The 13,325-nt window shown below is 46.1% G+C and overlaps 1 protein-coding gene across 2 annotated transcripts in view; it reads right to left on the bottom strand.

Annotated features, from left to right (window-relative positions):
- CAMK1D (calcium/calmodulin dependent protein kinase ID) overlaps positions 1–13,325 on the bottom strand; it is a 230,412-nt gene that overhangs the window by 24,251 nt on the left and 192,836 nt on the right. For both annotated transcript variants that reach the window (XM_075143627.1, XM_075143634.1), the window contains exons 6-7: positions 10,146–10,221; positions 111–223 (exon numbers count right to left, since the gene is read on the bottom strand). In XM_075143627.1, the coding sequence (XP_074999728.1) occupies positions 111–223; positions 10,146–10,221 (189 nt within the window). The remainder of the gene's footprint in view (positions 1–110; positions 224–10,145; positions 10,222–13,325) is intronic.

The raw sequence follows: 13,325 nt of genomic DNA, 5'->3' as shown, positions 1-13,325 counted from the left end.
AGGAGCTCTGCACATGGTGGAGGGTGCATTCTCACGCCCAGAGGAGGATATGTGCAACATGCAGGCATGCATGCATGGTTGTTGCAATTAAATGAGCAGTAGCTTCTTACCAGACTCGGAGATGTCATCCCAATACGGGGAGTCAAACTCATACTCTGCCTTAAGGATCTGCTCGAAGAGTTTGGAGTCATTCTCATCGTAGAAAGGGGGATACCCACAGAGCCTAATGGAGAAGAAGAAAAGAGAGATGTGACCCTCAGACCAAGTCTCAGCCGAGAAGATGAGAAAGAGGGAGGGAGAAGAAGAAGAAACTCTTGTTTAAGACTTGCCCCAGTAAGGGCAAGCCCTACCATGAGAGAAGTTTGTTCAGGGACATGTAAACCCACTTCTGAAGATTGGCACCATCCTGGACAAAGAGGAATTCTGCATGGAAACCTGGTGCTGTTGATCCTTCACTGACTCATGCAGATATCCTGGCCTCCCTCTGGATGCTTTTGGGTGTTTAGTCAGAGGAATAGTTTTATTACACAGCCATGAGCCCTTCCATCCTCTCCTATACATGTGGTAAGAGGAGCTTTCATGAGCTCATGAAAACCTCCACAGAGCACCAGTCCCTCTCCTTCCTCAGTACAACCACCCCCCATCCAGCAGTCTTCTCCATACTGGCTTCACTGCTCTGGGAATCCTTCTGGACTGTTCTCACCCAACATCTTACACTGGTTTTATTCTCTCCCAGATGGTGGAGAGGCAGTGCAGTGGCTCTGCAGACATGCAGGCACAGCAGAGCCTTGGGAACCGGGGACCCATGAGAGGTGACACCACTTACCAAGTCACCTGCGTGGCATCAGGACGGGCTTTGAGCACAACCTGTGGTCTCTACATTGTGCAGGAGACCATAGCTGTATAGGAAGGTTTGTTGTACAACTGGAGATCCACGGGCCACCCGCATGGACCTCTTCTCCAGCACAACGGGGAGGAAGAGCTGGTGCAAAGCAGGACAAGGAGCCTCACAGAGCTATCAAGCAGAAGGCAGGATGCATCTGCAGGTTATGCTGGGCTCTGCGTCCCCAGGCACAACGAGGAAGACATCTGGGAGTCACTCCACCTCTGCAGCAGAGCCTGCACGGGCTGCCCGTGGACCTGCCGCTGTTGTGAAGACACAAGGAAAGCCTCTCCCTTTCTCACTTCTGCAAGTGATTTTGTTGCCCACACCAAATTGCCTACCTTTCCGAAGGCTAACAACAGTTTTCAGTATTTATAATCAGACTTCTCCGAAAACCTAGCCCCAGGACAAGCAGGACATTGAACATTATTTGCCTAGTTTGAGCTAAAACACTCAGGGTGCACCCAGTGCTGCAGACAGCAGGATAGTCATTCTGCTGAGGCAGGGCTCCTCCAGCCCTGCAGATGCTGGGCACGGGAAAACCCACATCTGGCACTGCATTAATCAAATGCAGTGACAAAACTCGTGTGTGAGAGATCCCTCACGTCCAGCCAATGCTGCAGGCAGTAGTCTGTCCCTCCACGCAGACATGCTGGCCAAGATACCCCTTCTTCAGGTTTTAACACCAATGTTGCAAAGTGTCAGATTTACATCTGAGGCGGGTCCAAGGTTTTAGCAAATCCATCCTGCTCACAGTTAAACAGGCCTTCCTCTCTCTATTGTCTCTGTACAGAGATGTCCCAATCTTTTCCTCTTATCTCTAGACTATGGTGTAAATTATTCTTTCACATGCTTCACCGATATTGAAATGATCTTTTTCCTACAGTTTTCTGAAACCCTGAGTCAATCAATCTCAATAAAGCATTTAATTGGAGAGAGCCAGCCATTATAAACAGACTGAAGATCTAGCTGAAACACTACACTGTAGCAGCAACAGAGCAAAGGGGGGGGGGACTGTAAGAAATTAAATACTCAGGTTATTTATAACCAGAAACCAGCCGGCTGCCCTGGAGGTTATTTGAACCAACTCAACACTTGAGGGTGAAAGGAGCAATGTTTCGTTAGCTCTCAGGAGCCAGTGTGCTTGATAAATAATTTAAAAGCTGAGTGAGATGTTGATCTGCGTCAGATCCATATTGACCTGGAAGAAGTCTACTGAAATTTGCAGCATTATAATGAATCCACTGTGGTTCAACTGAATCAGAAATCTCTCTCTTTATCTTGCAAAGCAGATGAGCCAGTCCTCATTTGTGTCCCACTGGATGACTGCCATTATCAAAAGCAAGTAAGATAACCTCATGCCAGACAAGCGTTTATGTTCAGAGCAGGACTGCCTACCTACTTAACAGGCACGCGCTTGTGTATGGGCTCGATGCAGCAACTCCTACGTGAAACCCAGCGGTGGAAGTGGCGTATGAGAAGGGTCATTAAAAATGGTGCATTTAAGCAAACCCCCAAAAGCCACTATGCCCCTGGATGATGGAGGGAAAACGTCTGGTAACCGAACGCAGAAACTGGATCCACAACCAGGATCCAGCTCCACAGGTATCTATGAAGAACACTTATATAACTTGCTTTAATGTAATAAATATTAGCGCTTACGTCCCACAGTCTTTGGGGGGGGATGCACACAAACTGATTTTCACCTTCCTCCTCTTTTGTCACAACCCTCAAGATTTTGGGTGCTTTACTGAGGGGTTTGAAAAGGCTGGAGTTGACAGAACCAGCCACTGTTAGAATGACCACTGGGATAGAGATGTCCAGGCTGAGGGAAAACTGCTCTTCCAAAGGCACTCGGAGCCATCGCTCTGTCCCTCTTTCCTGGGGGACGCACTGGGCTCCGTAAAAGAAGCCTGACAGCCCTTCATTAATTTCTTGCCTTCCTCAGCACTTTCCTTAAACAAAACCAAACTGCTCTGATAAAACATTTTAGACAGCGCTCTGTATGCCGAGGCGCTGGCAGGCTGCTCCGGAGAGAGAAATAACTCTCTTAAAATGTGCACTGTACTAATTACCTTGGCAGAGATACAAGAGCACAAGTTAGGGCTGCTGTGATTTATACATGCTCGTGGCAGCAAAAGGTAGGAGCAAACTGCTGAGCAGCACAGAGTTGGAGGGCTATAACTCTGCAAAGGGGGGAGCAGAGAGACATCAACCCCAGCAAGAGCCCCAGCCCCTCCAGAGCCTTTCAATCCCTTTCCTACACACATCCAGCTCTTCCCCTGCTCCTCTGCATGGCTTGAGTAAATACACATGTCTGGGGTATCTACCTCTGTGTCTGGGAGATCACCGCAGCCCATCACATGGTGGAAGGGCTGTACGAGGAGCCAACGTCATGCAGGAGGATGCCAGAGCTACTGGAAGCTGGGCACAGGGCAGAAAACAGACTCTTTCGGCACTGATTTTCCCTTGCTGGTGAGAGCTTGAGAAGTGTTAGTCTCCACTACAGGTCATGGGCAGGGACATCCCTCCAAACCAGCCCCCTGCCTGAGAGTGGGCTGGGTGCAGGGCAAGGGCTGGTCCCCGTTCGGCCAGGGATGGGGATGAACCTCCTGCATAGGGGGACCCAAGGATGTTCCTCGAATCATTGAGGACCTACACCAGAAAGCATGTTAGAAGGGAGCAAGCTCCTTAGGACAGAGGAGGTGGCATGTGGGAGGGGAACACCAGGGCATCCTGGCACAAGGAGGGGTTAGGAGCCAAAATATAGGCAGTCTTGCTGCCCTTTCCCTTAAAATCAGAGTTCAGGAAGACACAAAAGTTTTAACGTTACTGTAATGTTTTAACGTTACTGGCTTTGCAGTAAGGGATGGGAAAGCCCCAGTAAATTAGCCTATCATGCAATTTATGGCTGGAGGAAATCTCGCTGGACTTCCAGCAACTGGGCCACCTTCCAAAGACCATAATAAGTTTTTATTTAATTCTTACAGAATCAAAATCCCACCGACTTCATTTCCATCTGCTAGGACATTCCTGTGTGAAAAAAATAACCTCACTATCAGAGGTTCCGCTGCTTTTCTTTAGATATGCAGAAATACAAAAATAACCCCTCTGTCTTCAATGTGAAAAAATCCTGCATTGTCCTGGGGGAGCTTCAGGCAGCTATTAGTTTTCATCATTTTCTCGCAGTTTCACCAAATAAAAGCTTTTCAGAATTATTTAGCAACCTTATCACTTCAGCAACAGATCCTCCATTAACCTCCTATTCCCAGTCTTGCCTTAAAAAGAATGGGATGCAGATAAGAAAAACACAGGTGGATGTACAAAAGAAAGATATTGCTAGAAGTCATTTCTAGAAGCCATCAGGAGAGCTCAAGAGGAATACCAGGAATGCCTTCTCCTCATCAGGCAGAGAAAGCAACCCCCTGCAACCTCCTGTTACATGTTGGGGGTGATACTAAAGGCAAAACAACCCATTCACATGGTCAGTGTATGCAACCTGCAACACAAGAGCAGTGGGGTTAGTTTTACAAACAGTTTCATAGTGAGATTAGAGCGAAGAACTCAGTAAATGCTCAAAGACCTGAGCAGTGTGGTGTGGGAAGTCGTCCAAGTGCTCTTTATAGCGATAAACACAGGTATTTCTTTTTATTTTAGGAATGGACCCTCATACCGGCTGACACTTGTGCCCTCATGAAACTGTGGACAAGGACATATTACATGGGGAATAAAAAAAAAATTAAGAAACAAGCAATGAGGAGCAATCATTTGGGGTTGTTTTCCCAGTGTTTAACTGCGATATTCTGAGCAATCCAACATGCCTATGTACATTTTGCCACCACTAATTCTCCTTCCAGTACCTAACAAGTAAGTTATTCCTTACTTTCTTGCTTAGGCTTGTGTGAGATGCCGAGCAGGCAAGATGCCTGACCAGCTTTTCCCAACGCATGACTCCAGGACGATGGTGGAAACTTTTTCTGGCATAATATACTTTGTACTGTCCCTGGTTAATCCTTCCATGAAATCATTGATGATTTCATGCACATCTACTTGAAAATCAAAAGCAACTCAGCAGTAGAGAAGTACAGGAAAGTATGAGCCAAGGTTTATCTCCAGATACTCGTTGTTTATAAATAACAATAACAAACTAGTAATTCTCTTGTCCTACCAGTGAACAGAATCAGAAGAAAATTCAGGGCAAAATGTGTCCAGCCTAGTGCAGAAGAGAGAGGAGGTGTTGAGGATGAATAACCAGGGGCTGAGGCAGAGCATTCTGTAGCCCCGGGTGCTTTTCCAGCTTTGGAACATGATCTTCTATTTTTTGCATATATTAACTTAATCTTCGTTATATCAGGTATGCATGCAATCAGTATTTTAGCTCCCCAAGCTTTTGTAACCTCTCATGTGACCCAGACAGGTCCAAAATCCAGCTGCTGGAAATCCAGTGAAGTCTCTTGCTCGTCTTATGCTTTATGTTTTTAAGCTGAACGTGTACCAAAACTACCTTGTGATAAGCAGAAAGCTGAGCTCAACAATGAGGCTGTTTCAAATTAAGAAATATTGCAACTGGAATAACAGGAAATTTCAGGCTGCTAAAATTAGTTCGTGTGAATAATGACTTGTCATGCAAAACAGGTTTTGATAAAAATGCCGCTGGTTGCAGCCTCTGCAATCTGGCTGTCATTAACGAGAAGCATTAGAGACTGGCACTGAAACAAAGGTATTCTTTCCTAAGACATCCTTCACCTTGCATATCACAGAAACAAATATTTGTCTAGAGCATCGGTGCCCCAGCAGCAGTTTCTTCTTCCAGTGTCATAAACTGAAGGCTTTCATGTGAGACTGAGCTTGCGTCTGGAGGCACTCAAACCACTTGCAGTAATAATAGCTCAAAGCATCTTCAATTTATGCCTGGCTTCTGTGTTGGATCCCCTGAGTTTCCATCTTCTTAAATGACAACGGTCTGTTCGGAGTGGCTGTGAGGATTCGTGGGAGAGGTGGGGAGGTAATGCAGGATGATGTGCTTGGATTGCCCTATGCATAAATACTTCTCTGACCGGTTTGGGCATGTGCAAGTAGCTCCAACTGTGCTGACTGCGGAGCTGGCAATGGCATATCCGGAAGGGTGTGGTGGTATATTGGAATTAATAACAGGATTAACTACCAGCATTGCACCAGGGTGGCTACGCTGCTGGTGCTTGTGGCATCTCAGTGCCATGCCGCACTGTGAGCACGCTGGCTCTGCCACCTCGGGTGGTGTGGCACTGCTGGGACAGCAAAATTAGATGTTAAACCTGTGCCCATCACTGGTGGTATCAGACACACCAGCAGGGCTACTTACTTCCAGCTTAGCGAAGCACCCCTCTTCCTCTCCGTCTTTACTGAACCCCTGACATCCACTTTCTTACAAGGCCACATCTGCAGTTTCTGGCTATTCCTGGAAGCAAGGATGAGACCCAGTTCAAGATTAGGACACGTAAGATGTGGGCTGGGTTTCTAAGCTCCCATTGCAGTCAATAGAGATGGAATCAACGGAGACTGGAGAGTGATGCAAATGTACCATAAAGCAGATGAAACCATACTGTGAAGGCAGGGGTCTGAGTACGGAGCAGGGTGTGATCCAGTAGCCTCAGCATGGGCATCTGGTGCTATTCGACACGGTCCATGGTCTCCTGCTTGGCCTCCATCTGCCACTCCAGAAGGAAGGTCTCCACAGTGCATTACACTTGCCAAATCCACATGGTTGTCCCGGACACCCCGAGCACTAAACGCGTAAGTTTAGGCAACTGAACGGCACATCTCAATGAAATGATTTTTTGCGTCGACCCAGGCTGGGTTGAGGTGCCCACACAGAGCCCAGTGCCACTGGAGAAGCTGTCGAGTGCTCAGCATCCCTGTCCCCAGGTACGCCATGGGGCTATGGAGGGCTGGACCATCCTGCAGCCACAGCCTGAGACCAGGTGGGACACTGACTGAAACAGCACAAAGCACCTAGGTTAGGGTTACCCAAGTGAGCCCTGGAGTGCCGCTGGCTGTAACAGGAGCTGACGGATTTAGCTCACATACAGAAATATTCAAGGAGGTGGTTTGATCTCAGACCCAATCCCACCCAAGCAGTGACAGTCTGGCAAACACGTTACCATGCTCCTTCTACGGCAACGCGTTATTGCCATTCATTTTGACTGTACATAATACAAATCAAGTCCTTATTACATGAAGCACAGAAACCCTGAAAAGATTTCCTTGTCCTGCAAACAGGAATTCACAGGGACTCATTCTTACTAAACTGATTTAAGCCTTCAGGGTTGGGAATTCCCAACAGTACAGCAAACGGGGAATTTAGATTTGAGGAGTGTGTATGCCTTGCTTGACAAGCCCAGCACATGCTGATTTGGAAAACAGAGCAGGAAACGACTGAGCTGAACCTTGCTGAAAAAGCAGCCTTGCTTAGGAAGGGGGAAGGATTATGGATGAGATCAAAACCTTCCACCTATCGAAGATGTGTTCATAAACTTGGTGTGCAGAGGACACATTACTTAGCACTGTCTCACCCATATTCCTCAGCACGAGACATGAAAGCAACAAGTGAAATAACAACAACGGGTCTGCCGGCAAAAAAGACCTTTGGTGCAGGAGCCATGGTTGAATGGGACTGAAAACTTGGAGGAAAGCAGAGCCAAGTTTATCTCCAGGCAACCAGGATGCAACAGTTCAGAGCCCTCCTGTGGGCTGCCACATGGACACATATTTTCATGGTGGATATTTGACAATAAACTGAACCTAGGCAGCGGTCGAGCCTGGAAGTGGGGCAGCATACTGCTGTCTTCCACCTGCAGCCTCCTTCTTCCCGCTCTCTGAAGCTGGTGCTGAGCAAAGTACTACAAAAGCAACAGAAAAGACTCTACCTGATTGTCCTGCCATGGCTGGCAAGGACCAAAAAGGTCAAAAAACCCTACCCCTAGGCCTTCCATGCTCAGGTTTGCTTGTGGAAGATGTTAAGTTTGGGTCAGCACACACCATCCTCATCTAAAAGTGCACTAGGGAGTGATGTGTGAAGCAGCCTCCGAGGCATTTTGTTATGTCTGCTGTCTTCCCCACTGCTGTAGCATGTCCCGCTGGGCTTTGCCACGAAGTCAGAATCAGCACTGTTGATTTTTGCTTTGTTATGCAAAAGCTTTTTGCATCCTGCTGTTGATGGTTGCTCCAAGATAAATCCATCCCCCTGCAAAGTTTTGTACTCAACAAGTTTTCAAATATTTATGTAGATTGGAAAGCCAGTCATAAAGCTGATGTTTTTAGGCAGGACTTTGTTTTAAATAAATAAACATACATGCAAATAAATAAAGCCTTCCTATACTATCTTAATATAAAAAAGCTATTTTGGGTAGCGTATAACTTATGCTCAAGACTAAATAAAAATGTAAAGAATGAACATTGCACAGAGTGGATAATACAGCAATGAGGTTAGTCCTGGCAAAAATAGTTCTACTACACCATCAAAAAGTTATTCATGTTGACAAGCCATGAAATGTTTGCATAAGGAGAAAGGGAACAAAGTAGGAATGCTTTAATGCTGTGCCTCGTTGGAGCTGCTTTTTCCTTCAGTCTTGTATAACAGTGAGAGTTGTGTAAAAGGGAAAAATAAAAAAAAAAAAGGGAAAGCACTGGTAATGCTGGCATGAAAAGACATTTGTTTCTGCAGCAAACAGCTACACAGCAGCTCTGTGCTCTCTCGCACAAAAGAAACAGGCTTGTTCTACTCTGAGTGGTCACCCTGGGTCAGCCCATGACGTCCTCTCGAAGACCTGCATGAATAGCTCCTGCTTCAAAGTCTGCTAGGTTGTGCAGATGCCATTGTTATTTGAATGACGTGCATGGACTCACAGACCTGAGCCCTGAGCACAGACCACCCCATGAAGACAGGCCCCTAAGCTAGAGGGAGTTTTCCTACAGGTTCACAGACAAGAAGTTCTGCATTTCCTTCTCAATTCCAAACATTAGCAGTGATTTCATATGCTTATGCACACAGAGCTGGATTCAGATGATGGTACCCAGAAATGTTATGGATGCCTTTCTCTGGACAGCACTAATGACCCCTGGCACCAGGGCATCCCTGTGACCACAGTGGCCAGGACACTTCTCCAATCCTTCCAAGTGTTGTCGCTGGGACAGGAGTTGGCTTACCTACTTCCATGGCTCAAGTACTGAAGGTGCACACACATCTAGAGTACTGACTGCCCCTTTCAGGGAGACAAGTCTGTATATACGGAAAAACCTTTTCCCCGTGAGGACAGTCAAGCAGTAGAACAGGTTGCCCACAGACCTTGTGCAGTCTCTGTCTTCAGAGGATTTCAAGATCCAACTGGATAAAGCCCTAGGCAACCTAGCCTGACCTCAAGGACAGGACTTCCTGAGGTTCCCTCTAATCTAAATTATCCTATTAAGCCTTTGGGAAGAAGGGTGGCAGGTACTGAATGAGGACAGGCGCTAAATCTCCGTAAACATATGAGTTCTGAGATCTATCCACCACTTTGGAGAATGCGCAAAAGTCCTGGTCCTGTAGCTTTCTCAAGCAACCAATCCCCACTCCCTTGAGCAGCAATTAGCCCCATTAGAGGAGCAAATCTCAGCCACGAATGCAGAGGCTTAATGGCTTGATAGAAAAGTGACAGAACCGACACGGCAGAAATCAGCTCACCCTCTCCTATAGGACCTGATGGTTGGATGTGTTAAGAAAAACGATCCCTCATTTTCAGTAAAAATCTCAATACTTTGTATTATGTTTTGATAAGAATAATTCACTGCAGTACAGGAAAAGCTCTTCCCCCCTTACCTCCCTCTGTGCCCTCCCCAGGGAACAAAAAGCCATAACGGTGACGCCTTGAGAGAGGTGGCCCTTCAGGATACGCCTGCGGGCACGATGCTGTGCTCTGTGGACATGGCCAAATTTGTTTCTTGTCAAAGCTAACCTGAGCAGCGGAGGGAATAACTTCACTAACGTTACAACCTGGACAAGCCCATACTATTGCACACAGCTTAGTTCAGGTGGGAGCAAGGATTTTTGCTTTTGAAGGGTCCTGGTTCATTTCCTACCACTTCTGCCCAAATTTCAGCCTTTACGTAACTGGGAGGTGTTCCATGTTATCCTGGGTCACAAGTGTCAGAGATGAACTTTCTTGGACCAGACAAAGCGGGTAACTACATGGTGGGAGGGCATGTTGCAGGTCCCAACTCTGTGATTGAAAACCCAACAGATACTCACAGGATGTATGCGATGACCCCAATGGACCAGCAGTCCACGGCTTTGCTGTAGGGTTTCTGGGCCAGCACTTCAGGAGCTGAAAATAAAAAGCCAAACGAGCACACGTTACAAGACCAAACATTTGACTGTGACCAAGAGGTAGGACCCTGAAACTTGAAGCTCCCTGAGACCTTGTGCTGCCCTCCACATACAGCCCTTGCATTTGCAAATATCCTGGTGTTTTTGAAGCTCATATTCTCACAAAGAAGGATGACTCCTAAAGTGGAGCAAATTCATTATTTTCTGACTCTAAGGGCAGAAAACAAAACCAAGCACAGAAAAATGCCTGAGAGGCAGAGGGCCATCACCTCTCTCTCAGAGGAACTTTAGGAGACCTGGAGGAAAACGAGGCCAAGCTTTGCACCAGTGCCGAGGTGCATGTTCACCCTCGCAGCTCCACCGCATCGCGCTGCCAAACTGGGGATTTCAAGAGGCAACTCAGAAAGTGCAGCATGTCAGGGAGGTGATAAGTTACACCTGCAGGAGAGGAAGGAGAGCTGTCACCATACCTCCCAACAGCTGCCTTCCAAAGCCTGCTGGATGTCAGAGTCAGAGGGAGTCATTTTGTCCTGCTGCCTCTGGGAACTCAGACACCTCAGAGGGAGAAACGGAAAATAGCGGGAATGGGACACATGCACAAAAGAACTGAGTCTTCTGCCTCTATAGCTTTCAGCCACCATAGTCTGAATTTTGCTAGAAGTGAGAGCCTGGGCATTTATTGAAACTCTTTGTGGGTCTGCTTTCCTTTCTTACACCAGTGAGAGTTAAAAAGGTGCATTTTGGGGGGGGAACCTGGAGTATTATGTTTTCCCTGTTGGGATCTTTCAGTGCAAATGCTTAAACCTAAATTTTAAACCCCTGTGACTCTAATCTTTTTCATGTAAAGAAGCTTTTGTTTTTTTCAAAGCAAAATGTCCACAATAATGCAAGAAATCACTCTTGTGGCATTCCTAAGCAAACTTGCCACACTGGGTTTTAAAAAGCACAGTATTTCCTCTGAGTACTTTGGAGTTCAAATACTGCAAAAGAATCATGAAGGGGCAAGTTCCAGCAAAAATATTTCTTTGGGGTTATGCCTTCCTCTGCTAGGGGTCTTACCAACATCAGTTAGTTACTTGAAGAATAGCAAAAAATTTGTGAAGCACATAAATGTATTAAAACTTGAGCCTCACATTTACTTGCTACATATGCTTTGCTGTACTGGTAAGGACTCTTCAAAGAGTTATCTTCTTAAGCTAGACAAGTCAACAAATCTAAGGTCAAAACTGCCAGTAAGGAAGGGAACAGGAAGCAATAATGAGAAACAGAAAAGACTTTCTGGTGCTCGGGCATGAGAGCTTATAGAAGGGATTGAAGGGAAGACAGTGCAGAAGGCAGATGGGGGCATCCAGGTTGCATTTCCACAAGCAGCAGAATGATTCAAAGGGTCAATTCATACTGGAGAGACATTATAATAAGGAAGAAAATCCAGGGGAATGTGGGTAAAAATATAGCTGACAGCCAGATTATGAGTACTCTTGAAGATTGGGATATGCCCCAATCTGCAGCACAGGGTAAATATTACCCCAGTCTTCAAGTCATCCAGCAAACTGGGACCACTGCATGTATAAGAAATTAAAATGATGATTCTGTTCATATATTGTTATTCCTAATACGCTGTTGTAATGTGTGAATACTCCAACACCTATCCACTATGTGCCAAAGGAGGTTTCTTTCCACTGTACCTAGCATGAACGGCTCCTAACTTGGCCCCAGGTGCTTGGCAGAAACCTCCACCCCAATTCCGGAGAAGTCCCTGGCTCTGACCGGGACACGGGCACACTGCCATCGTCTATCAAGATAATGACAGACTATGTTAAAATGTTCTTACTACAATAGGGGACAAAGCTGTGGAAATATAAAAGGCACCTTCAGCTGGCGTACAAAAGGTAGCTCCTTTCCCAGAGGCTGGGTCAGGGTCTGTGGGTCAGGCTGGTGCTAGGCAGCCCGGCAGGGGTGAATTGGAAGAAGAACTTGGGATAAAAGAATAAAGCCTGGAAAGCCATCCTATTTGGCCTGGCTCTGCCTCCCGGCTCACCTGGCGAGTTTGCAGAGTCTAGCAAATTTACATTATTCTTGTATAAAACAGTTGTACCTCGAAGTTTCTCAAGACAACCTTCCCAGACAACCCTTGTGTCCCTTAACCTGACTCTTTCTTTCCTGATTCATCAAAACTTGCCTCCAACTTTTCCTCTAAAAAGAATCTTTTTTCAAAATGTGCATCGAATAGGGTTTGTGAGACTCCGTTTCCTTTTTTGTCCCATCCCTTGTGACTGGATTTTGTGACAAAATATACTGAAGAAGGGAGTCCATTTTCCCCTGTCCTTAGGTGTTTAGATGTCTTCCAACTTTCCAGTCCTTCCAAATTCCCAATATTTTATTCACATATCCCTTCTACCTTTGACTGCCTGCTCCTGTTTGTATCATTTTCAAGACTGCTAAATATTATACATCTCATATCCCCCCCAAAAAATATTATGCAAATGGCTCCTGAGCACCGCGGATCCTAGTGAGCTCCTGACATTATACAGATATGCCACATTAACATAACAGAAAACAAATCTGAGACAAGGGGATGTGAACTAGATAAAGATTCTCCCTGTTAAAACATCAAAGCTGAGCTGGGGCATTTCTCTCTGTTTTAAAGGAGTGAGGAGCACGGATAACAGAGAGTTGCTGCTGCGGATGGTGGCTGTGAAGCAGGTAAGAAGACCGCAGGATCAAGCCCAAAGCAAATGTGAGGCTATTACCTCCCCTTTGGTAAACTTTAATGAAGAAAGGCAGGAGGTTTAAATAATTACTTTAAAGCCAAATGGCTGCTTTTGGTTTTTTGTTCCAAAGAGCAGACATGCAACAGGAGCAGGAGAACATAGCTAAGCATCATCTGTCTCTGATATACGGAAAAGATGGAAATATTTATTGAGCTGAAAAACAAGTCAGAGGAGCTCTCAGAAACGACGGTAGATCAGTGCCAAGAGGCAAAAGCAGGAGACGCAATGAAAAAAATCCAAGAGCTGACAGCATTAAAGGATCAACACAGACGACTGAGGAGACAAAACAGCAATAAGGAGAACAGGAAAGTCAAAGTTCCCATTTCTGGTG

This window comes from Calonectris borealis, chromosome 1 (assembly GCF_964195595.1).
Source record: "Calonectris borealis chromosome 1, bCalBor7.hap1.2, whole genome shotgun sequence".
Taxonomy (NCBI): Eukaryota; Metazoa; Chordata; class Aves; order Procellariiformes; family Procellariidae; genus Calonectris; species Calonectris borealis.
The sequence above is the reverse complement of the archived record's forward strand: the minus strand, read 5'-3'. Positions and strand labels throughout refer to the sequence as shown.